This window comes from Vidua chalybeata, chromosome 16, assembly GCF_026979565.1.
Source record: "Vidua chalybeata isolate OUT-0048 chromosome 16, bVidCha1 merged haplotype, whole genome shotgun sequence".
Classification (NCBI taxonomy): domain Eukaryota; kingdom Metazoa; phylum Chordata; class Aves; order Passeriformes; family Viduidae; genus Vidua; species Vidua chalybeata.
In genome coordinates, this window is record NC_071545.1 from 6,056,404 (window position 1) to 6,081,777 (window position 25,374).

At 40.9% G+C, this 25,374-nt stretch overlaps 1 protein-coding gene across 1 annotated transcript in view; it reads right to left on the minus strand.

Moving 5' to 3' along the window:
* GRIN2A (glutamate ionotropic receptor NMDA type subunit 2A) overlaps positions 1 to 10,348 on the minus strand; it is a 157,135-nt gene extending 146,787 nt beyond the window's left edge. The window contains exons 1-2 of the mRNA XM_053957521.1: positions 9,930 to 10,348; positions 6,975 to 7,397 (exon numbers count right to left, since the gene is read on the minus strand). Coding sequence (XP_053813496.1) covers positions 6,975 to 7,397; positions 9,930 to 9,947 — 441 coding nt within the window. The 5' untranslated portion in view covers positions 9,948 to 10,348. The remainder of the gene's footprint in view (positions 1 to 6,974; positions 7,398 to 9,929) is intronic.
* Positions 10,349 to 25,374: the final 15,026 nt, after the last annotated feature.

A 25,374-nucleotide genomic window follows, 5' to 3' on the forward strand; every position in this document is an offset into this window, starting at 1 on the left:
TTTGTATCATCACCATGTAGGAAGATCTATCCCAGAGTCTTCCAAGCAAAATCAAAAAAAAATTATAGAGAAATTCTTCAAATTAAATTGTTAGTTCAAGTAAGTGACAAAACACACTAATGAACTGTCTATTCAAATAATCTAAGCATACTCAAAAATAATTAATACATGAAACACAAAAAAAATGTGTTTGACATTATATCAAAGCCCTTCTGTTCTGTACATATACACTGCATTATTTTAGACTTTCAGGTACATTCTCTGGATATATTCCAACTGACAGAAACTTGCTATGTATTTTGTAATGGTCTATAATTATTTTATAGCTTAAAAGGAATAATTTTTAACTTTGTATTTGAGAGTGTTCTTGGTAAAAAAACTCCAAAGATGCCACCAGGAATTTCTGGAAGCTGAAAATCATACTGAAGGTCTTGTGTCCTACTTTCACAGCCCAGGAGTCTGCTGTGTTGTAATTACCCATAGGCAGGCAATTTTTTGGAGAGATTGCACGGGTGATCTACAACAGGGACTTGCTAGCAGTTTAAGATGCTGTTGCTCAAAACAAAGATACTTAAAGATTTCTATTTTCAAGAACCGTAAGAACAGTCTGAAGAGAAAGAAAACAGTATCTTTGAGATGAAAATATATCGCTTACTGCAAAGGACTAAAGTGAAGGCAAACACTCCTCTGTCCTAAATGAGTGGTGTATAGAAACCAACCCTGTACCCTCAGCTCAGCTGCAGCTGTAAATTTAAGCAAACTAAAATATCATGGAACTTATCCACACCTAAACTGCATGAAAAATCAAGCAAACTCTAGAAGACTTCCATTTCCTACAACCTGCTCATTAGTTGCCAAAATTCCTAATCTTTTCAAAACTACCTTCCTTCTACTTTGGAAAATTAAACTAAACATCCCTCCCTTGAGCTCCATAAGAGTGATAGTTCAAGTCTACTCTTGCAGTATTCCAGAAATTCATACATGTTTTCCTTCACTAAATTAAGGGGGATAAACTTAGGTGGACAAGAGAATGAGGAATAATATAATCACCTCTAGGAAAATATATTGGTAGGAAAACCCTTTAGAAAAAGGAGTGAGAGAAAGAGAGCAAGAAAGCAAAGCTCACATCATTAATACAATGCTCCTCTGAGTTCCAAGACCCAGTTGAAAGCAGCAAACCCTCCCAGCCATGCCAGTACAGGAATAGAAACGTCTAAACCAGCAGGCTCTATCCCAACCGCCTCACCCTGGCACAGCACTACTCCTGAGGAGGAGAACCACGGGATATTGTATCCACTCACTTCATTCACCTCAGCAGGACAGATCTCAGACAGGTTTTTAAACATTTAACACCACTGATTACAGAATGTGCAAATGGTACTACCACAGATTACATTCTAGGTCTAAAAATCTTATGGATGTGCAAGACTTTCTTAAAAGTACATCTAGATTGGCTTTATGGATATGGACAAGTAAACAGAGATTTGTAAGGAGGTCAGTGCTACATTTCTATTGCAGCTCAAAATAAAAATTAGAATATCTGAAGGTTATTCTTCCCATAGGGACCTTCATACAGCTAGAAAGGAAGAAAATCAAATTCAATTGCTTCTTTAAATGAGTCATAAGCTGGAAATATTGTGTGCAACAGACTATGTAGTAGTGCAAGCTACTATGTCTAGACCTGAAACAGCAGTTATATGAATACTGCTATTTTTGCACTAAAGTATTTATAAACCTGTGGTTTAATCTTCCAAACAGTAACAAAGCCAACATGGGTATCATGCTCAGACACACAGTGCCACGCACATAAGTAAGGGGGGGTGGGGGGTGTTGCTGTTAAGTAGGAAATGACACAGACTCGCCAGAAGGCTGGTTTGCACAGCATCTCACTTTACTTCGAAAATCCCTCTTTTATACACTGTTCTGATACAGACAGCCCAGATTGGTCAATTAATCAATACACTTCACCTGATTGGCTAATTAACAAAAATGCCTTTCTTATGAACAATCTTTGAGAAAAACAGGAAAACAGAGAGTAGGAAAACACCACCTGCAGGTTGGTTATAATAACAAGCGATCATTGTTTATCTTCAACTCCCAGCAAGCCAATCCTGGGAAAACCTGTCTAGTTTCCTTGCTCTCTGACCAGGCTGTCACATCCACAGGGGGGGAATGAAAAGTTGGTATTATAGAAAATCTTAAATGTATAATTTTCTATAATGAAATACAGAACTGCTTTTACAGGCCAACTGAACAGGCTGGACAGAAATCTACAAATGCATATGGCAGACATATGAATTAATGAGCACATTCCATGTAGTACAACCTCCAGAAAAGACTCTACAATAAAAAACAAATACAACACCCCCCTGCCATCCATCAAACGATGTTGAAAGCATTAGGAGTTGAAGCACACTTACACATAGTACAAAAGTTAAGTGTGGCTTTTGAACCTTTTAGGTCCTTTAGAGAATCCCTGGGCCATGGAGACCTTTGGCAAAGAAGCTGGAGGAGGTGTGGGGGAACTTTAAGATCGTCCAAGTCACATACAGACAAGGGAGCATAAATGTTCCAGAGCCAGGAGTCTGGGTGGGCTCTGATCACAGCTCCTTAGAGCTCTGGTTTGCACAAGTGCAGCACAATTTTTTGCCTCTCAAATGAGCTAAAACAAAGCAATTCCAGCTATACCTATAATGAGGTGAAAATGACAAGTAATGCAAACATCTGCAAGTATTTCACTAAAGTACCTAAAAAATCACCACCAAAAGAATGCGAGATTTCAAAGTAGTTTCACTCAGTGCTTACTAACAATTAGATGCCTTATTTATGAACTGTCCCGGCAGTGCTCCAGGGCAGCGGGGCCCAGGGGATGGGCTGAACTTGAGTCAGCACTGCTCCCTTTCGGTGGCACAGCCGAACCAGGCTGCGGCAGCAGCAGCACGGCGGCTGCTCCAGGGAGGGACTGCTCCCCTCGCAGGACTCACCAGGCCATCTCTGCAGTCCCCTGTCCTGTTTGGGGTCTCCCCATACAAGACACCAATGTATCCAAGGAAATCCAAGGGACTGCAAGTGCAAGTAAGGGCTGAAGGAACCTTTTGCCCAGGAAAGCGACAGGTAAGGAGCGCTGTAATTGCACCCTACAATGGCACTGAGACAGAGCTGGACTTGGATTCACAGCAAAAGAACAAAAGCCTGTGGTATCAAGGGAAACTCTAATGAGATAAAAGGAAAATATTTGCATGGTGAGAGAGGTTAATTACCGAAACAGATTGCCCAGAGAGGCTGTGGTATCTACTTCCAGAGATATTTAAAACTTGACTGGAGGATCTGATTTCGGTATTAGCTCATCAGAGAGCAAGGGCTGGGTTAGACAACCTCCAGCAATCCTGTCTAACCTCCATGGCTCTCATAGAATCATTATGCAATAACATATAGCAATTACCTTTTGGAAAAGCACTTAGTTATTTTGCATAACATTTCTGTTTCAAGAAGTATCACTTTGTGATAGCCCTTCTGGAAAAATTACCCTCACCCTTAACATTCTTGACTATGTTATAAGTGTGAGTGCTTCCACAACAATAAAATGCCTCAAATTATGTCTTTCAGAAAGACTTCTGGAAAGATTTCGGTTTGCAATTGGCAAAAGCAGTATGGTTCAAAGACATAAATATTGCTGGACAATACGTAGGGATAATTTTCCCACATGTGAAGAAGTAAGTCTTTTAGCATTGACACAGAACTAACCATGATGTTCTGTTTAAAAAAAAAAAAAAAAGTATCACAAATACTACCATTATACTCATAGCATGTGGTGAAACAAAGGTAACTATGTTTGAAACCAAATGCTCAAGTCAGAAAACAGTTCCTAAGCAATGTTTGTTTTGAGATGTCTCAAATGTCAAGAGATACAAGATGAATAAACAGCCAGCCTGTTTTCAGCATTCTCCAAGGGATGCTGATGCACAGCAGGCTGGCACAGATGCCCCAGACAATTCTCATCTTGTTTCAGTAGACTATCCCACATCTGAATATGTTTGAAGTGCGTGGCAGAACTGGGGACCAAAGCCAAGGAGCAGTTCATTGGCAGGAGAGCTCCTGCCAAGAGCAGGTGATAAAATCAGCTGGAACAGAGTATGTGGCACTGTCCAAAGGGTATCTCTGCAGCACAGTCAGGCTCAGGTAAGTGCCATAAACCCCCAGGAGTTCCATTGGTTTGTTGGTAGGGTTTGGACAGCTGATGTCAGGTGAAAACAGATCAACGAGGTTCAGAAAGCATTCTGGTTTGGTTGGCTTCACATGCCTGTCTATTTTCCATGTCTGAATCATGCAGAATCTCTCCTCAGATGGTGCAGGCAAACTCTGAGCAAACTGAAGCAGAGCTGGGCTGGCAAAGGAGGCAGTCTAGACAACACACCACTCACCCCAGATGTTCAGACAGGGACACAGTGCTTCAAAAGCTGTATGTCCTGCATTACTCACTGCAAATGCTAAATGTGGCCATACCTCATTCTCAGAAATATAAAACAACTCTTTTTTTACAGATATGGCTCCTCAGTCAAGATTCATATTGACATAATATTTATTAGCCACAGAAAACATGGTAGCTTATCTCCTCTGACTCATTCAGTGAAGTCTTCAGCAGTATAGAGCATTATAAATAAGTTCCCATTCCTGTGCCCTCAGTTTAGTTGAGTTCAGCATCACAAAACAACCACCTGGCACAGAACTCATACAATAAGGACATCAATGAAATGGCCTCATTAGAGTGCCAGAGCACTACATCCACAAGCAGCAGTGGGACCAGGCACCTTTTGCATAGCCAGGCATCTCAATTCAAGAGACAAAGCAGGAGACTTAAAATAATCTTCACAAGTCAGCCAACACCTATGTGTGCCAGCTAAAATCCTGACAGTGACTTGAAATGTTTCATATTTTCAATTCTTCTCCCTCAGATTTCATCTCCCCACCTTTATGACAGCACTGTGAATTTCAACTTCATCTCTAAGGAATTCATTCCTAAATGAATGGTCAATTGAGTGACACCTGCAAGTCTCATTACTGAGATGTTCCAAACCCCATTGCAAGACACTGCACATTGCAAAGGTCAGGTTGAAAATTAAAGCAATATTAGTTACATGAACAAACAATTCCTTTAGCCAATTCAAGCAACTGAAGACTGCTCTGTTAGATTGTTTTAACACACAAAAGACAATTTTGATTTCCCAAATGGAAATCTTAGAAGCTAAATTTCAGCTGGAAAGTTTGCTAATAAAACTTTGATAACCCCAAAAATAAAAGACAGTGATACAATAATGATGATATTAGCATACAGAGAAAATAGTAGTAATTTACTGAGACAAAAAAATAGACTTTCATTTCCTAGAGGCTCTTATATAAAAGTAAAAATAGATCTGTATCAGTAACATCCTGCATCTGCTACCGAGAGTGAAGATGATTCTGTAAGAATTTATTCCAGTGTTTCATCACTTAGCCCTGGCTGAGATCAAGTGTTCTTACACTGGCAGACACAGTTAAGTGAAATATATATCAAATAGAACACTAAATACATATAAACGCAGTTTTAAAAGACAAGTAAAGCTGCACTGTAATTTAAAAGCACATGAAATAACTGCCTCTGTAATTTGGTCACTGCAATTGTATTTAAGATAGCAGTGTTGACTGTAATGATCTTTCTGTATAAATCAAGATGTCAATAGCCATCTCAGCTATAATTCAGCACTTATTGTCCTCCCTTGTATGACAAGTTCTGAAGTAAGATCATTCAAAATAGCAAGAGAAACAGACCTCTTATCCCATTGGGAAAAAAGTCTTTTCCAGAGGTAAGAAGTTTCCAAAGTTCAAAGCTGATTCCTCAATCAACCCTGTTTCTTTCCCCCCCTTACTTCACAAAATAATATATCTGGACCACTTCCTTTTCAGATTGTTCAGAGAACCCTTTACTATTGTAAGAAAAAATAATAGTCAATGAATAAGGAACCCTAAAGTATGGCAATACCAGGAAAGAAGTTACAATTAACATTAAAGATCCTCAAGTGCTGGCAAACCAGTGACCTCCCACATCTGCACTCCCTTTGAGCTCTCCTCTCTTACAGCACAGTGGGAGCTCCTCTGACTTTCAGGCGAGGCAGAGTCCCCAGCAGAGCTCAGCCCTGCACTGAGTGCCTGCTCCAGGAGCAGCGGCGATCACCTCACAACATCAACGCTGCAGTGCCCGCAAAGAGCTCTTAGAAATTGTTACAAGTTAAGGAATTTGACACGTGAGTCACTTTTGCTCTTCCAGTCTCACAACAGATTACATAAAAATATGTTTTCCAACAAGACTATTTATCATTATCTCCAGATTTCAGACAGGAAATTACAGGATTTTCATGAACTACAGCAGCAAAGTAGAACTATCCAGTTAGCAAAAATCTAATTCAATAAATTCTTGGAATGCAATGGTTCAAGTGTGCATGACTGCTTAATTCAGATACTGTAGTGGAGCACTAAAGTCTGGCTTATTATTGTCCCATTATTACTGCTGCACCCAGATACACACAGGTCGATTGCTTGCTATTTCTTATAAGCACCACAGAACATCTGCTTACAGTTTTACATCTTATCCTCAAAATCAGTTTATGAACCTACTATTAGGAGGCTGTTTTTACATGTATTGATCATATTAGGTATTAAAGTTTTTTAACTGACCATCATTCCATGTGCTGGCGAGTAGTATTTCATTAGGACTGCTTTTATAGTGTTAGGAAGTTGAGTTTCAGGCATGAGCCCAAACATATTTCTGAATATTTGATGAGCCATCAACAAAGACACCATTATGCATACTTTTTCTTTTTTTAAGTACAGAGAGACAATTAAGAGCAGCTTTTTTGAACTGCTTGTAGCAATTATTCATGATAGAGACCAATACAATGAAGTACATCAGAATAGCAAGAGCTCTTAATAAATTTTCCTACCTTATCTGCCATTATCATGGAGGCCCCGCCATGAATTCCAAGAATTGGAATAGAAGTCTGAGATGAAATAAAATCCAAAATCTGAGCTACTGCCTCCTGATCAGTGTCATCTCCAAAAACCACTCCATGGATCTTGGTGCCTGACATCAAGTCACAAACATGTGTTATGATGCTCTTAGGGTCAGTCTGGTTCACAAGAAGAGTCACTACATTGATATCAACAGTCAGGTCTGCTGCCATTTCCCTGGTCCAGAGAGCTCTGATATCTCTCTCTGTTATATACTTGGTCCTTCCCAGAATCACTGCAATGTTCAGGATGGGATAATTTTTCTCTGCTCCACGAACAAGATCCAAAGGTGCCAGAAGAGCTTGGAGTACCAGGAGAGCACAGCCAATTTTCCTCATCTTTGCCAGCTTTATCCCCTGTAAAAGCGATCACAATGTATAAGAAGAACATAGAGAAAAATATATATACTGCATATCTTCAAAGAAGGCTTTAAACAGAAAGCTTCTGGGCATAATGCAAACTTTAGCAGCTTTTTATAATGCATCCTTCACCTTAGTTCCAAGTCAAGCCTCTTATATCCTATCAAAAACTTGGCTTGATGACAGTATTACAGCTGGTCTTCCACGAGCATGGCAAAAACTGTATCAGAAGTTCAGAGAAAAGACCCATTAACATTCTTCCTGGATAGCCAACAAAATTAAAATGACTGACATCATTGAAAAAGACATTATCATCCTTCTCTTTAACCTTGCTGTGCTAAAATAGGTAAAAGAAATCTTTTTCCATCCACAGTATTTTCCTTCATCCTAGACAGCTATTAAAACTTTAGTCACGGTCTATCAGAGAGAGGTATTTTAGCTCAAAATGAGAGAAGTGAGCCAGAGGTCTGCTGGAAACCCCAGTCCACGCACTGCATATATCTCACAGCATCCCAAACCCATGCTGTTTTATTTCTGAAGATCCCTCCTGGGCAGCCGCTGCTCAAGGAATCCTATTGCATCTCTGGAACAGATTCAAAAGCACAATATTCTATCTTAATTCTTTTCTGTCCTCTCATGCAGCGTTCAGAACTTGAGCATCTCAGAACTGCTGATCTCGGACACAAAGTTGTCCCTAGTGTTGAAGAGGAGGGTGTTCCATAAATGAGCATCACTGCATTGGTTACCTCATGTCTTCACTGAATCTCTGTAGGGGGCTGAATATAGACGGAGTATGATGGGGAGAGAGATGAGCCACAGAAGGGATCTGGACTATCTGAAGGAAGGAGAAGGAGAGCAGGTCTGACTCTGCAAGATCTCCCCCTGTTTCTGTGCCCCGGGAGATTATTTCCACCCCCATAACTCGCTCGCTGCTAGCTGTAAGAAGGGAGTCCCTGTGCCACATAAAGCCAAGCTTGTTGCAGAGCGTCACGCAGAACACACAAGCGGGGCTGTCCAATCAGGGGTGGCATTTTTCAGATCTCCCCTCTCATCCTGCCAGCCCTATCTCTATCCTCAGTCACAGCCGTCTGCTGCTGAAACACGCAGCCAGACACGGGCTTGCAGCATCACCACCTCCTTTCGGGGCACACAAGGAGACGGGAACTCGACGGGGCACTTAACTGCACATCAGTGCCCCTGCGCTGCCTCATTCACTGCGGGCCAGGCTCCCGCCGACCGCCGCCACACCAGCGGGACCACGGGGCGCGGTGGAACAGCCGGCCGAACTGCCCCGGCTTTTCCCCCGAGCCCGAGAAAGGCTCAGGGCCCCCCGAGCCCCCCGCTCCGAGCCCCCGCTCCGAGCCCCCGCTCCGAGCCCCCGCTCCGAGCCCCCGCTCCGAGCCCCCGCTCCGAGCCCCCGCGGGCACGGCTCGCTGGTGCCCGGGAGCGCGCCCCGGGAGCGCGCCCCGGCGGGCCGGCCGCGGCGCGAGGGCGCCCCCCTGCGGGCGCGGGCCGCACGTACCCAGCGCCTCAGGAGACGGAGCGGCGGCGGCTGCCGGAGGTGCCGGTGCTGCTGTCGGTGTCGCTGCAGGACATGTCGCGACCGCGGGCATGTCGCGCCCCTCGCTGCCCGGGCTCAGGGGCGGCCTCCGCGCCGCTGGCCGCACGCGTGATCCCCGCCGCAGCCTGCGAGCGACATCGCATCCCGGGAGAGCAGCTACGTGGACAGGGAGACAGGCAAGGGGGGGCTGGACACGGGAGGGGGACGGAACGGGACGGCGGGGGGAGAAGAGGAGACGAGGAGAAGCCGTTAGTCGGGTTGCAGATTTGACAGGAGAAAAAGAAATATACTTCAGTCGCAGGTGGTATGTGAACGGAAATAAAGTGACTACACTCAAAAGTTCCCCCCTTCCCTTTACTTAGATTTCAGCTCTTTGCTAAAAGCAGCTCCGTGAGCCCACAGCCGTCCGGGATACGTCCCTCATCCTATCCAGGTCAGGAAAATCCTGAGCTCCCAACTGCCCGTTTGCTTCCAAGAGAGATGGACGGGTTTGAGCGCTAAGGGAGGAGACATCCAACCTGGAAAGCGCAGCTAGAAGCAAACTAATTAACATGAGCAAGGGCAGGAGTTTTCTTGCCAGGTTCAAAACAAGCATAACCTGGAGCACAGCTAAAGGGGTGTGGGATAAAGCTCTTTTCGCTCCTGACACAGAACAGCTTCATTCCCAATTTACCCTAAACAAGCCCAGGGAGACACTATAGCACAGCCCGCCACGGAAAGCTCGATTGCTCTGTTTTTTTTCATTCACAATTCCCAGTAAATATGCATGAAGGCAGTTCTCCAAGCAACCCCAGGTGTATGCAGGACGCTGGCGCGCCAGGCAGAGCAGCCGGCATTCCCTAAGCGGCCCTCGGAGCCGGCGGGGCACTCGGGGCGCAGCCCCGGTCGGCGGGAGCCGGCACCGCCGAGAGCCCTGCGCGGCGCCCGGGGCTGCGCGCGATCCCGGCTCCCCACCGGCCGATACTTACTGCATTCTCCCTCCACATAGTTCCAGTTTAAAGATCCTCAAAGTCATTTCAGTAGATTCCTTTGCAAACAATGAAGTGGAAAATAGGTCCCTTAACGCCTGGATTTCATCCTGCAACCTGTTCCCACCGCAGTAAATAGCAGCCCGGCAGCTCTTTATCGCTTGAAATCCCGCATGATCAAGTTTTAGCAGAGCCATTGCAACTGAGATTTGCTCTTTACTTTTGGCAGGAGGCATTTAAGCGTCTTCATCTTTTTTTTTTCTTTTTTTTTTTTTTTCTCTCGTCTCTTATTTTAAATTGCGATATTGCCGCAGCAGTTCCCCAGGACGGCAGGCACGGAGCCCCCGCGCTGCTCTCGGTTCCTTGGAAGCGGCGGGGACTGGCGGCACGGAGTCCGGGAGGTGCGGCGGGCTCCACCCGGGGCCGCCTGCGCGGCGCTGCGGGCTGCGCCCGGCCCGCTCCGCTCCGCCGCCCCCGGCACCGCCGCCCTTGCAGGGGCGCAGCTCACGGCCGCCCTGTCAAAGCCAGAGCAGCAGCGGATACTTTGAAGGCTTCTCCCCCAGCCCACCCCCCCGCCCCGCTCTGCTTGCACAAGCACCAGCGAATGAGTCAGACGCGGGCGATCGGGGGAGGGGGTGTCAGATCTGGGGGAACGGCGAGAACACCGGGTTTGGGGCACGGGAGCGGCAAACTCGAGCGCTCTCCCCGCAGTAACATCCCCAGCGAAAGGCTGGTAGCCCAGGAAACCCCAGAGTGTTCTCCTTTCCCTTGATGCAGGGGCTGTCAAGCAGAAATCCCTGCCGTGGGGCTCAGGGGAATGAATGTGGAGCAGCAGCTTACACACTAAAAGCAGCCCGAAAAGCTCCAGACAGCAGCCAAATATCGCAAAAAAGCTCTGTAGAAGTTGGCTCCATCTGCGCATCCCTGCTGCTCCGTCCTCCTTTCGACATCCCCCATTTCAAAGCCTAGAGCCTGTTTCTCCATCTCCCGTTCCCTCTTACAGCCCTGGTGTCAGACCCACCTGGCCTTAGAGCAATTCTTGCCTCCCTGCCCACACCACAGCCCACCTAAACCTTCCTCCACCACACACTACTGTGCCTTTCCCTCACTCCACTGCTCTCCTGCTTTTTCCTTTCCACCATCCTGCTCCAGCTGCCACAACTTATTTGGTTTAGCACAAATGAATGTGCCAGCTAAGTACCACGGAGGGATGGCCTCTTCCATGCTCCATCCTTTACAGCCATGTTCATTCCCACACTGAATACTTCAAAGTAAGGCAAAGTCACACGTTTTGACAGACCCCCCACTCCTGTGCCAGAGGAAACTTTTGGGTTCAAATAGGATAATGCCAAATGTTCACCCTCTGAAGTTTGCTTTTCTCTACACTGAGACACAGAAGACCAAGAAATCTCTCCCAAAGACATTTAACAACACATCAGCTTTACTGCTCTTGACAGTCTCATCCTTGAATTCCCTGATAGGTCTATGCCTGTTTTTTTTCCTCCTTTGAAAGATCTCACCTCCTAACTTATTTAGGGATTACTTCCTCAGACATTACATTAGTCTTTCTAAGCAAAGCAATTAAGCAGCTTCAACTGCCTTTTTTTTTTTTTTTTTTTTTTAATGTTTGATGTTTTAATGCATCTCTGCATTTCACCCTGGATGAACATTTTCCCTCTGTAAATATTATAGTGATGTTTGTCACGGTTACTGGAGATGAGGTTGCAGTTCCATCCTTGTGTAAGGGTTATTTCAGTGTAATCATTCCGGAGCTTTACTGGAACAGCAGCAATAACAGATTCAAAATCCTCAAATGCAAATGACATTCACAATGGTGAAAAATTGCAGCTCTAACATTAGTCTATGTTTAAATTATAAAAAGGCCCATGGTGTTTTTATGAAATACTTAGTATACAATATATTTAGTGTACAATACACTGAGTCTAATGGTGTGAAAGAGCAATACAAGAAATACCCACATTTTCTAACTTCAGAGCTATATGATCTTTATTAATCCAAATTTAGAAATAGTTTAGCATTATTTTCAAATATTTTTCCTCAATTACTCATAAATTTTTGTGAAACATCACGATAAAACAGTCCAAATTTACAAATTAGAATTAGAATAGAACATATTAAAACTTTGTGCAAACACAGTGGGATTAATCTTGGCAATACGTACGCAGTCTTCCCAAAAGCTTCACCAAATTCAAGCAGATTACTGCCTACAGAATTGAGCAAATGCTGCAAAATTAAGGCTGCTGCTTTAATAGATATTCACACTCCATCTCTAGGTATATTTGCACAGTTTTAAAGAGCTGCGAACATGATAAGTTGTCAATTTCACTCAGCAGAAACAAGAAAACAAAACCTGCGTTTAAGTGCCTAACCCTTGTAAATTTTGTGTAAGGGAACACTTACTTCAAAAGCACTGTAACAAACACTAACATCCCTGCACGTGGGGCATTGAGCATCTTCATGGACAACACTTATTCTGCAAGGCAGTGGATTTATCCCTAAATTATTGCCTTCTCCACGTGGGCACCTCTGCACTTTTCTAAAAGCAGCTACAACACAAGTTCAAGAAGTTTGGAATCATGCATTCTGAGGATATTTCCCACCTGAAGTTTCCCTACCAGGCCTGCCTTCTACATAATCACATATTTAAAGGTCAGGCGCTTCCTTCATACTCTGTCCCTTCTAAAAAAATATCCAATTACAAAAAGGTTTCCTCTTTCTGAACATGACCTGTTGCAGAGAGCACTTGCCAACAGACACAAGCAGCCAAATTACCAGGTACAAGCAGTGTCTCCAAAGCAGGGTCTGATGGGCTGGCACAAGGCAGATTTCTGTCTCTGTCACTGACAGTTTAGTGAGTGACACTAACTTACTCTCTATTTGCTTTAGTCTACCAGCTGAAAGATATTTAACCTCAGAATGTTAGACAGCTAAATTATAAGTCAAATTAAACCTCCAGATTCCAGAAAACAACTCTATCATTTTCCTCTTGCTTTTAGGAAGTGCAGTTAAGTAAGCTAAGTATGACCATGCTCTTTAAAAAACCAAAACTCTTCTCATGAAATTACACTAAAATTAGTTAAAAATACTATATTAGAGATCTCATTACTGTCACTCTACTATCAGTAGTCTTCTTTGTAGTCTTCTTTACAAGATTTTAAGACAATTTGAGAGATCTCTCAAACACATGGCAAATTTCCTCAATCCTTGCTACATAAAAACTCCATTGCAACAACTTCCTAAATTTAATGAAACAAAATGGTAATGATATATTACAGGCTAGGTTAAGGGAGAGAAGCTCACTTGGAATTCTTTCCAAATTTAAAAATGTTTTAATTCCAGCAATAAACTACTTTTACATTTAGTTACTATTGCTGTAACTACTAGCAATTTATTTATATGCTTATCTTTCACAAATATCTGAATTTCACCTACCCTGACAAATGTGTCCAACAGGAATCAAAAACCACATTGATGCAAAGTCATTTTTCAGTACCACACAGGACCACGTCTGAAATGAAACCACTTGACTCAACAAAATCTTAATTCAGAGCAAACAAGGATACAGTAACATAAATTTAGTCTTGGGAGGCTGCAAAGCTACTTACATGCTAAATGAAATCAAAGTAAAAATGGGAAAGAACTCAATTGTTTTCAAACTTGCTAAAACATTTTGTCACAGATGGCCCTCTTATTGAAAACTGGCGTAGCTCCTCATTTGGCAGTGCTCTTTCTTGCACAATTTACCAAGTCATGCATGAAATGATGGCCTTAAGCTACTCTCAGTTGTGCAAAGGACATGAGCTAGCTGCTATGGAAAAAAAGAGGAGGCAACATCACTGAGTGGAGCTTGAGGCTGTTACAGCACTTCAGCTTCTCTGGAAACAACCCCAGCAAGGAGGGAACACCCCAGGGACTGCTCAGCCAGAACTGGTCCTTTCCACCTCATCTCTGACTATCAGCTATTCAGGATTCACCAGGATTGTGTCTCTGCCTCTTTTGTAATCAATTTCCCATATGAAATTAATCCTCAGATGTATTTCCAAACTCTTCTATGCAGCTCCCAAGAGGAATTCTTTCTTATTCAACTCTAACGCTAAGGGTCAAAACAGAATTTCATAATGAACTCTGTGTTTTTAATTAAGGCAGCTCTGTTAACAAAGATCTGTGTCACAGCAATGCAGTCCTTTGAAGATGGTGTCAGTACCAATCCCATTACACACTGAACTGCCTGCACAAGGCCTGGGCTTCAGGGAACTGAATCAGGTAAATACTGGTTTAAGACTGCTTCTCTTTTTCTCAAGCTGTACTCCCCCATCAGAAATAGGGAAATACTAGTATATTTTCTAATAAAATCTTCTAGGAACACCCAAGGAAACACCTGAGCACTGCATGGCCAGCACAGCTTATTCATTAGTGCCCACAGCAGTAAAGGAACAGTCCAAAACTGCCACTATTTACTTAGGGCCAAAACATGACCTCCTAACCCTCACTGAATTTAGTAACTAAAGTGGTAAGTCTTTACAAACCAGAATTTTTTAAAATACCATTTGAAGCCTCCTCTTCAGTCACCCTAAACCATACAAATCTGCCTCATGTATCTGTTATGGACAGCATGATGAGCCTCCCAGACAAGCAGTTACTACCTTCTGTTAGTCTACCTAAAGGATGCTCAGATTTTGGAAGTGTATAAGGACAGCAGCAGTTTTGCTCTTGCCTCACTTGGAACATCCTGTGTGCTCCTACATTTGAAATGGTCTACCTTTATCTACCTTTATAAACATTTTATATACCTAAGAAGACCCCTGTGTATAGCTGATGTATATTTTCAGATTCTTACCAAAAATTGGTTGAAGTTAGAGATTACTATAATTTTGATCTTTGAAACAATACTCATGTATTAGGTATTCAAGGGGCTGGACAGACTCGTTAAGTTTGAAAATAATTAGAAAAATACCCTATGAATCTTTAAGACAGGTGAGATACTTGTCTTTACCAATATTAGTACTACTTGTAAAACAAACTTTCATGGAATATTATGTTATTTTATATAAAATTGGTTTTAACATTAAAAAAATTACTACTTATGACTGATAAGAGCCAGCAGTGACCCCTCACACATTGTTCATTGGCAGAACTTGTTTGCTAAAAGAAAGTTGTACTGAGTGGGAAGCACCAAGATGCCTACACTGCATCTGCTTCTCAGTGCTTCACTAAGCAAATTCTTAGGGAGTTGAGACTTTTCTAAATCTAGAAAATCAAATTTAGTAAAGGTCAGTGGAAGCTTCTTATCAGCTCTAGCTGGAAGATATTTTTAAGACGAGTAGTATTTTGCTCCCTGCATCCAACCCATCTCTCAGTTGTAGGCACTGGCTCTATTAAAACTAGGTGCTAAAGGCTTATGAGACATCTGAGCCAGTAGGAATAGATCCAAGATAGAAAAATCTCCCTTGAACTTAAATTACAGTTCCACATGATGAGTCAGAGCCTTCTGTCACCTACTTCTGCCACACAGGCTACATGGCTTTTGTTCATGTACAGGAATCCTATTGAGCCACTTGAGTATGAGCTTTCTTTAAAGTGCAATTATCATGGTGCTTCTAGGTCCTGCATTTTATCTACTCTTGCTCCAAAGGAACCCCATTTTTAGCTTTCTGTAGAAAGAATGCCTCTTGCTTTTCCCTGCCCAAGGAGAATTCCAGGCTGCAGTGATAATAATCACAACTGTGATTACTAGCAGATCTAATTAGTTTTATTTGATTGTATTTTCAAACTTTGACTTAATCTCACAGGTGAAAACAAAGGGTTTTTTTTAAATAAAATAACATATTAAAACACATTTGTCTCCTACCTAAAATGCAGGCTTAGCTTACCCATGTGACCACATTTCTAGGAACTGATATCCATATCCAAATGTCATAGTTCTGAAATGTCTTCCCAAGAAAAGCAAATGCTGTTTCACTACTCTAAACTCTTGACTGCCTGATGGGTAGCTCTGAAACCCAACTGGCTTCTGCTTTCTAGGGCAGGGGAGGTCAAATTGGATGGAAGCAGGAAGGATTCCATAATTTTTTTTCAGGTTGGTAGAAACACAGGAATTGTCTGCTCTCTTGTCTACTTGCAAGGTTACTCATAGAATTAATCCTTAGGAGGAGACATGCCTTTTGTTTGTGGTGGTTTCTTTATGGTCAAAAGATACAGGTTTAAAGGGGTCTTTTCCCAAAATGTTACTGTCAAGAATCCTATGCTTCCCTCCTCTCCTGCCCTAATGGGATAAAAGAAAGTAATTCCTGCATGAATTCTGCAAAGAGAGGTCAAGGACTGGGAAGCTCCTGGTTCTCCAGGTGACACAGAATATATTCAAAGTTTCTTTGAGAAAGAATTTGAGTTCAGAGGCTGAGATTAAGTGGGTCCTATAGGTGGAAGCCTCAGTGACACCTGGGAGGAGGATGCTGACTGCAGACTTGGCTTGCAGTGTTGCTGCTCTCTGATCTTTCCAAGCCAGGTCAACATTCAAGACAGTTCCACCCACATTCAGTGACATAAGTAACTTGCACTAAGATTTGTGTTGTTTTGGTATTTGAATATAAATGCCTAAATGCATTTTAAATTTTTATGCACGTAAGTGCATCCTCTCTAATTAACTTTATAATAGCCATTAAGAAACGTAAAAAGCAAAAAAAAAAAAAAGTATTTTTTCCAAATAACAAGACTTCTACGAGTTACTGGAATGACTTCATAAATGTGACTTCATTAGAGCAACTTAAATGGATACAAATTAAATCTATGCTTACATTAATGACATTCTTTGCATTGAGATTACTACTTTTTTAAATACCATCTGCTAAACACGATCTGATATATCAACACAAGTATTAAACTTCTGAAACTCATGAGATAGTCAAGCATATGCTCAAGTATATATTTTGAATTATAAATACCCTCTTTTGTTTTACCTGACCATATACATACATTCAGCACACTCAAACACATGCAGGATTGGTGTTTTTTTAAGCAACAATCATATATATATGAATCATCTTAAAATATAAACATTTGGAGTTATTTCACCAACTTATTGAAAAAAAAATCAGTCCTGGAGTCACTTTCTGGAATTAATATAATTGCTTAATTTTTATAAGCCAATTAACTGTAATCTCACTCGGCAGACGGCTCTATGCAATCTACCCTCACACAACTATTTCTGTTCCCACCAGTCCTTTCTATCATACAGACTCCAAAATAACTGTGATATATGTAGGAACAAGAATATTGCTCCAGTTTAAAGCCTGCCAGATCTTATCTTTCATCTGCAAAGATCAGACAGATTTCTTGCTTTCTTGATTTTAGACAGCAAGCTAAAATGATGGAAGTTAACTAAAAAGATAAGATTTCTTTTTAGACTGCCTTGCTGAGTGGGGAACAATGCCCTCTTCCAAGGTACACAACACTGGACAAGGGTTCAGGAGCTGCTCCTTCTGTGTTTACCTTGTATTGCCTTCACCTTTACACACACTCTCCTATCAAAATCCAAAAAACATTAGTATTTGCAGGACAAACAGCATTTTCTTATGCAGTATCCCAAGGAGCAGATACTGAATACAATATCTATATTCTTTTAAAAATTTCAAAACACACTGGGTTTATATTCACCCCAAGTGTTAAATAGCCACTTAATCTTAGTGATCTCACTGTTGTCCTAGTTCACAGATTTGTTTCATGGTTCCAAGTTTTCCTTGATACAAGTCTGAAAACTTGAAACCTCATATTTTTTAGCAACCTACTTTTCATCTCTGCTGGTTATCAGCATTCATCCTTGAACACAGGTGAAAGAGTTCTTCATCCCAAACACTTCAAGGTTCAAAAACAAAATGAAAAATAGACTCTGTCTTTACTCTTTGCAGAATTTTCAGCTTTCATTCTTACCCCAGCTGAACAAAATGTTTTTTAATAACAGTAATTACTAGACTGGCTGTTTACTCCAGGAGTAAGTTATAAGCTTGAAAGGGGTGAATTTTTTTTCTCAATAATCCCTTTTTGGGGATGGGACAGGGACACCTTAATGCTCTGAATTAGGATTTGGCTCAGTTTCCAGACAGAAGGCATGGAGTGGGGTTTAAGCAGGTAATTTTAACCCTTCATTATTTTGAAAACATCTTCCTATAATTTACAGGGGTTCTGTTGGTCCTTCACCTTCTGCAAACCTTTATCAGCTCCACCAGTCATCAGCATGCACGGCTGCAAAATGGCATTTACAGATGTTCATCTTAACTCATCTCGAACATCTGTTTCACTTACTCCAGTTCCATGCCCTGACAAACACTATGGTATTTGAAAAAGGCAAAAATCCCTGATGCTGACAATCCTTTGCTGTTTATCATAGCCAGTTCTTACTGATTTAGAGTCATTAAAACATCACCAGCATCACTTACACAAGCAATTCCAACTTCAGTATTACTGAAGAGACTGCAGGAGGATAGAGAGACCCCAAGACAAATGCCCTCCAAGAATCTTAGTGGGGCATATTCTGAAGAAAAAAAAAGAACACCCAGCTGTCCTCTGAATGCCAAAGGCTTGTATGCCTTAAGAGATCACCCAAATTATGTATATACCAAACTGTACTATCTCAAAATCTATCTTGTCATGCACACAGTGTAATATATATATACCCTAAATATACCCCATCACATCAGGCAAGACTGCTGAGTAACTTTGGTGATTTTTCTTTTGATTATTTTTCTTTTATCCAACCAACCAGACTAGGTCCAGGAAGGTTTGATACTTTCAACATATGTTAAGCTTCCATATTTCTCTTGGATGCTTTGAGATAATCTGTGTCTCACCTTGATCTACACCTATGTTTTGTCTCTGAACTCAATGCAGTGGAACACTGGCAGGTCCAATGTCTGCACCAGCACAACAGCAGTTTAGTAAACAAAAGTGTATTTTACTCACTGAAGTTCAATTAACTGCTGAGTTAAACCTCATATCAAGATGATCAATTAATGCTGAGAGGAAAGCATAGGCAGGAATAAACCTCAGTTTCTAGGGATAAGTGAATGTATTTTCTCAGATTGTTTTCCATATAAGTTAATTTTATAAATGTGAGCAACAAACATACACAAGATCTGACAACATTATAAACACTATACTGTGAAGCACTCAATTTCTAAAAGAAAGACTAAAAAGGTAATAAATTTCTTCTTTAAAAGACAAATGATTAATCATCTATCAACTCAGCAAATATTTTACTGATAAAGCACACTAAGGGGTTTACTGCAGAAAGGAACTGTTTCCCTTATATTTCTTATACTGAAATTACTTTTTGTGTATTCCTGCAGAAAAGGGCACGGGTCATTACAATCTGATTTACCACTTACAATAAGGTCTGATTTGACAGTTGTTCACTTAGACCAAGATTCAGACTCAACCTACAAAGCTATGTCTCAAACCATGCCCTGCAGCAGCAAAATACACACACTACCAAGTGTCACACACAGACACATTGCCTTGACTCCAGAGAATGCAGAGAACCCAACACATCCTGCAGAAGGACAGGCACACTGAAGGACTGTACATCCATCACCTCTGGAGCACGTGCTTGTCAATCTAACCATATGAACTCATGGCTATTCTTAGCATCGAGTACGTCACTGTATAAAATGCTCCTCTTGAAGTGTCATATGCTCAGGATAATTTACTTCATTCACAAGAGCTTCTGAATAGTTAAAGCTCTGGCTAAATCCCAAAATTCCTCTATGACTACTCTTATCAAGCTGAACAGTGTTCGACCTCCCTCTGAGAAAAGGAAAGGGAACAGCAGGATATAATCCACGCCCTAAAATGGATGGAAAGATGGTCTAAAAGTCAAAGGATGTTAAAACTACTCAAGGGGACAAAAAGCAGCTCCATACATTGCCTTGCATGGCAATTACCTAAAAAATGCTGCATGTCACCCAAGAACAGCAGTCTTGCATAAGCACAGAGCAACTGCACGCTGCATGCTGTACCTTGTGCTATAGGAAAGGTAAACTTAGAACTCCAGTCAGCTATTTCAGCAGTTACCATGCCTTCCAACTGCAGCACAGGGATGACTAAGCTCATTAAAATTGTCTTCCATACAGGTTGCTTATAGATTCATTGGAACTAATTCCACACGGTGAGAATTCCTCCATTCCTATGTGGTGTAAATGCCACTCTTCGAGTCTCTTACACTTCTGTAGGCAGCAATGAAATGATTCACTGAGACCTTAAATTTCCCTCAAATCAAATACTTAACATTGTCTCAGGCTAAGTTTAAAATCCAGGCCTGCAACTGTACTGCAGTTTCTCAGCTGGATCTAGAACATCTGTAATGTTTCCTGGCTGGACCATTTAAATCCTGTTGCATGAGCTAAGGAAAAAATATCTGTGGTTCTGTTCAACTGTCAAAAAAGTAAGTTCAGAATGATACCAAACATATGACTGGGACTTATTTGTCCTCAGAGCAAAATTCTAGCCAGTGTATAGAAAAATTCCCCCCATGTGTACTAATATTTTGAGAAAATCAGTTGGATAGAACAACAAGGAAAACAGATTATTCTAGTCAACTGCCTTATTTTGAAAAATAAAGTCTATCCTACATGAAATAATCCAAAGCTACAGTAAGCATAAGCAAGTTATTTTGGTTTGATTCTGCATGGAAACTACATTCAAAACTGGGTTGAAGATTTCCAGTGCACAGCTATATTTATATTGTTTACACAAAAACTATTAGAGAAGCTATCCACATAGTGTCCACATCAAATTACTTTCTCAAGGTATGATCTGTAACTACTCTTGAGTCATTAGCATGCAGCCTTGATTACATAGTAGACATCTAACCACAGGAAAGGAAAACAAATCACATTACCTCGTGCTGATTTAAAAATTGTTACTGGTGTAATGTGATGTAAACTGACAATGCATTGCAGTTCCAGCACTGCATTGCATCTTGGTGAAACAAGCAGGCAAAGATACAGAGCTAAGAATAGCACATTTAACCCTTCAGACACAGTCACAATAGGCAGCAAACAGAAATTGGGCAGAGTAGAGATAGCACTGAAGAAATCCCCTTATTTAGGTCTTTACCAGACTAATCTGCTGGGGCATGGGACCATTTATAGAACATAACAGCCATGCAGTCACAGCATGCGTGCACATGAACTGCCTTCAAGTACTCTGAAGTGCACACACAAGCAAAACAAACAGCACATGATGCTCCCCTCCTCCCCTCACCCTGGTAAAACACTACATCTCAAACCCTTTCTGAATAGAGACCAGCATTTCAGTTCACTTCTTGGAGTTTTGAAGCGTTTTGCTTTGTCAAATGCAGCACTGGGATTGCTTTATTTCTCCTGATGCTTTTCTAATCAGTTTGTGAAGGCTGTGGGCATAATCTCTGACCCTTGTCATCTACTTAAGAATATTCCTAACTTGTAAGTAGACCTGTATCTTCTTTGTCTTTAAAAGTTTACAATTACATCACTGTCATAGCCTGCCTGCAAATTTCTGGAGGGAAATAAAAGCAAGGGACAGAAAACAGACACCACGAGAGCATCCCTCTCCTCTACACACAGAGCTTGAATAAGATTGGGAATGACAGCCAAAATCTGAACAAAGCCATACCTAAGTTTGTTATTTTCATTCTCCTATATGTTTTAAATTCATATGATTTTTCCTGTATGAGATTTTGAAGAAAGCCTTGAAAAGGAACCTGAGGTATAGCCAAAGCAAGCTGAGTCTCACTCAAACACAGGCTTCAGCTATTCCACATGTGTTTAAATGTTAGGACCATCACTTACGATGAACCAACTCTTTGTATGACAAGACAAACAGAAGAATCTTTTTATCAACCACTTTTACCCCACTGCCTCAGCACTGGGACCATGGATTAACTTCAGTGGGTTTGAACTTGCACCTCAGTTCTGAAAACTGCCATCATTTTAAATAGGTGAAAAGGCACAAAGTGGAAGAGAAAGATACAGTAGCACATGCCTGGAACCTAACCTGTAACTCCTAACTCTTCCACATCACTTCCTTCTCTTCCAGCAGATAAGCATTTCTGTATGTGTCATCAGTGTGAACCAAATGTACCCTGCCTTTACAAAAACATTTAAAATGTATGGCTTAAAGAAGCAAAGTGATCTCTGTGCAAAAGGACAGAAGAGAAAACATTAATGTGTGGGATTGTCTCTAACCAGAGATATGTTCCCCACTTGTTGTATTTCAGCATCTCACAATCTCTTAATACACTTATCTACGAAACTTCTGTGATGGAGAAAAGGAGCAAATGTTTTTCCATCAGCTTTCTTGGTGATGAGTCAGTCTCCTTTTTCCTCAGCTTCTTTATCCTTACAAAATATTACATAATAATATAGAAGTGTTCTATTTCCCATCAAGGAATATCTTGCATGTTTTTAAACACATTAAAGCAGATTTACTTTGAAGCTTTGAATTGTTTGTAGCTTCCCCAAAAGAAGCATTGCAAATATCACTGTGTAAATGAAGGATATTTTCAGTTCAGTGGTTAGTGCAAGATAGGAAAACAATTTTGTACACTCTAAACCAAAACTTGACTTTGAAGGAAATGCTGGGATATTAACCTTTAAATGGCTATCTAAGCAAGATAACATTGTTTCAAAAACGACAGGTCAAAATTATTTATGTCACAACTGGACAATTTAAATAGGATTAAATAGCAATATAATACCTTTGGCTGACCCAAATATGTATCTACTGAATAAATAACTGGCCAGAAAAAAAGTATGTCCTAGTTCTACTCATAAGTAGAACACATTGAAAACTTTTTTCTTTATGTACCTCTTTCATTATCCTGACTTCTCAAGAAAAGTGCTGATCCTGTAGGATCCCAGCACCTCCAGAGAACGCTCTTCTGCCTTCCTCATTAAGTATTTTGAGGAGATCAGAGAAAGGATTAATGGTGTTAACCACTGGAAATACACCACAGCATTTATCCTAGAAGCCTTTCCACCTGGGAGGGCAATCTCTATGCACTGACTATTAAATACCTTTCTCCATCACGACATTGTTGGGAACATTAACCACTACCTCTGATACCAGAGAGTATGAATAAACAAAATTGCACTTAAAAATGTATTAGTTGTATAAAGAACTTAGTCAAAATCATAAAAATATTCCCTAATAAATCTAGTTTGAATTAATATGACAGATCCTACATCCCAGGGAGAGAAGGCATAATTTGTACAGAATCTCAATAGCCAATGAGCTCCATGTTAAAACCTCAGAGCAACAGGAGCAATGTCACCATAGCAAGTTCAAATTTTGAAGCAACTAAGCAAAGGGAAAAGAAATTCAACATTTTATTTTAATCAGCATATATGTATGTTTAAGAGACCTAATAATATCAGCAACTCCAAGATGCAATAATCTCATCATTACAGAAGGGGCACAAGATCAGTTTATTTATAAGATTACCATGGACACTTACAACACATATGAATATTTTTAATTGTTGTGATGCATAATCACAAGAAATTCTTCTACCAGTGAGCAGATTTTGATTTTATGTAGTGACACTATAATAGACCAATGTACACCGAAGGAGGTCAGACAGTTTCTCTTTGCCGTGTTTATTTCTGCTCTTTGAAAGCTGTAACAGTATTTGTAGATGTCACCATCCTGCACAAATTGAAAATGCAAGACTGAGCCATAAGGAACTACCAGTGTTAAAGCTGCTTGAGAAGGTCTGTACAGCTTCATTTGGTAAAGAACAGTGATTTGTTCTCAACTCATTTTGCTTGTAATGGATTATTCCCCCCTCTCCATACTTGAAAAGTTGCATTTAGGGCTTTTTGTTTGTTTGTTTTGCCCTAGTTTCATTATTATAAATTATTGCATTTGAATCAGCTTTTGACCTAGATCCCAAAAAATGGATATTTCTAAGCAAGCATTCAGAGCTCACATATTCTCAGTGACAGCCACAATTCTGGAACACAAGCTTAGATTAATGCTGAGAGGAGAGGAAAATATTGGGAAGTAGGTAATGACATTTCTTCAAGCTAATCTGAAACCAAAAGGGACAATGAGCAAACAAAAAAAAAAAAAAAAAAAAAAAAAAAAAAAAAAAAAAAAACCACACTAGACTTGTAATGAAAAAACAGGCAAAATCAGTAAATCAGCTGTACTAAATAGCTAGAATCCAGAATGCTGCATTCAGGGCCAGAAGAAATCTCTTTGCTCAGCAGGAATGAGAAAAGGTCTACAGCAAGAGCCTCCTGTTTAAAAAACCTAAACCACATATAACTAATTTTCAGAACTAGAAGGATAGCAGAAAGTCACTTATCTAATGGTTTGTTCAGAAGCACAAATTTCATCAGCTAAAAAAAGTCAGTTTCCACACAATCAGTCCCAAAACCCAGCAGATAAAACAGATGGGTCACTGGCCATTCACAGCCCATTTCCATGGTATGCATTCTCGTGCTCTATAAATAACCGAGCAGGGACACCTGCTGCCTGGCAATGCACTAGAAGTGCCTCTGTTCTTTTCTACTTTCATCGTGTTCATTATGGATAAGGGATAAAAAGGGATAAACACAATTAAACAATAAAACTTTTTCCTTTCCAAGACAACACATATTCTGCCACTCCAGCCTCAGTACAAGCAGTAAACATGTGCCACCCATTCACTTGGCTGAAAACTGTTCATCTCCCAAATTAAACATACTCTGAGGGAATTCATACTTGGGGATGGGATTATTTTATTTTCATTTTATTTCTCCTTCTGGTAGTTGCACTGAAATCACTACTAAATTGCTACTTATCCTTCAAGTATGCATATTCATTCTACTAAGTGTTACTTGCTTTGTTGTTTAAAATTTTAAGTCAGAAAATGTCATTCTGTAAAAAAAAAAAAATTGGAGAGTGACTCTGGCCAATGAATTCATTCTTTCTGAAAAACCCAAAGGAGCCACCGTTTAGGGTAAAAGGATAGATAATTTCTGGTGGAACTGCCAAAGGCAACTGTGGCCTTCTGTTTTGGACACAAACAAGCTGGTAAGACAACCTGCTTTCCCAGGATTTCATTATTTATTCTGTTCCAAACAGCTCACCCATGTCTTTGTGACATTTGTGAACAAAAAGGGTAAGAGCACATGAAATCCACTGAGCACAGGCAATTGGAGGAGAGGAAGACATTTCTGCCACTGAACACTGCCCAATAAAGTGTTTCAGCTGGGCAGGTCCCACAGCTGCATTGCCCAAAAGCCAAGAGTGAATATTCTTTCACAATGCAAGCAGTCAGCACTACCTGCCAAAAGCCATTTCTATCTTCTTTATTTCTTTTATTCCAATCACTCATACCTTTTTTAGAACTGGATGAAATAACTCCTCCCTCTCAAGATTTACAACCTCAAAACCCATCCATCCT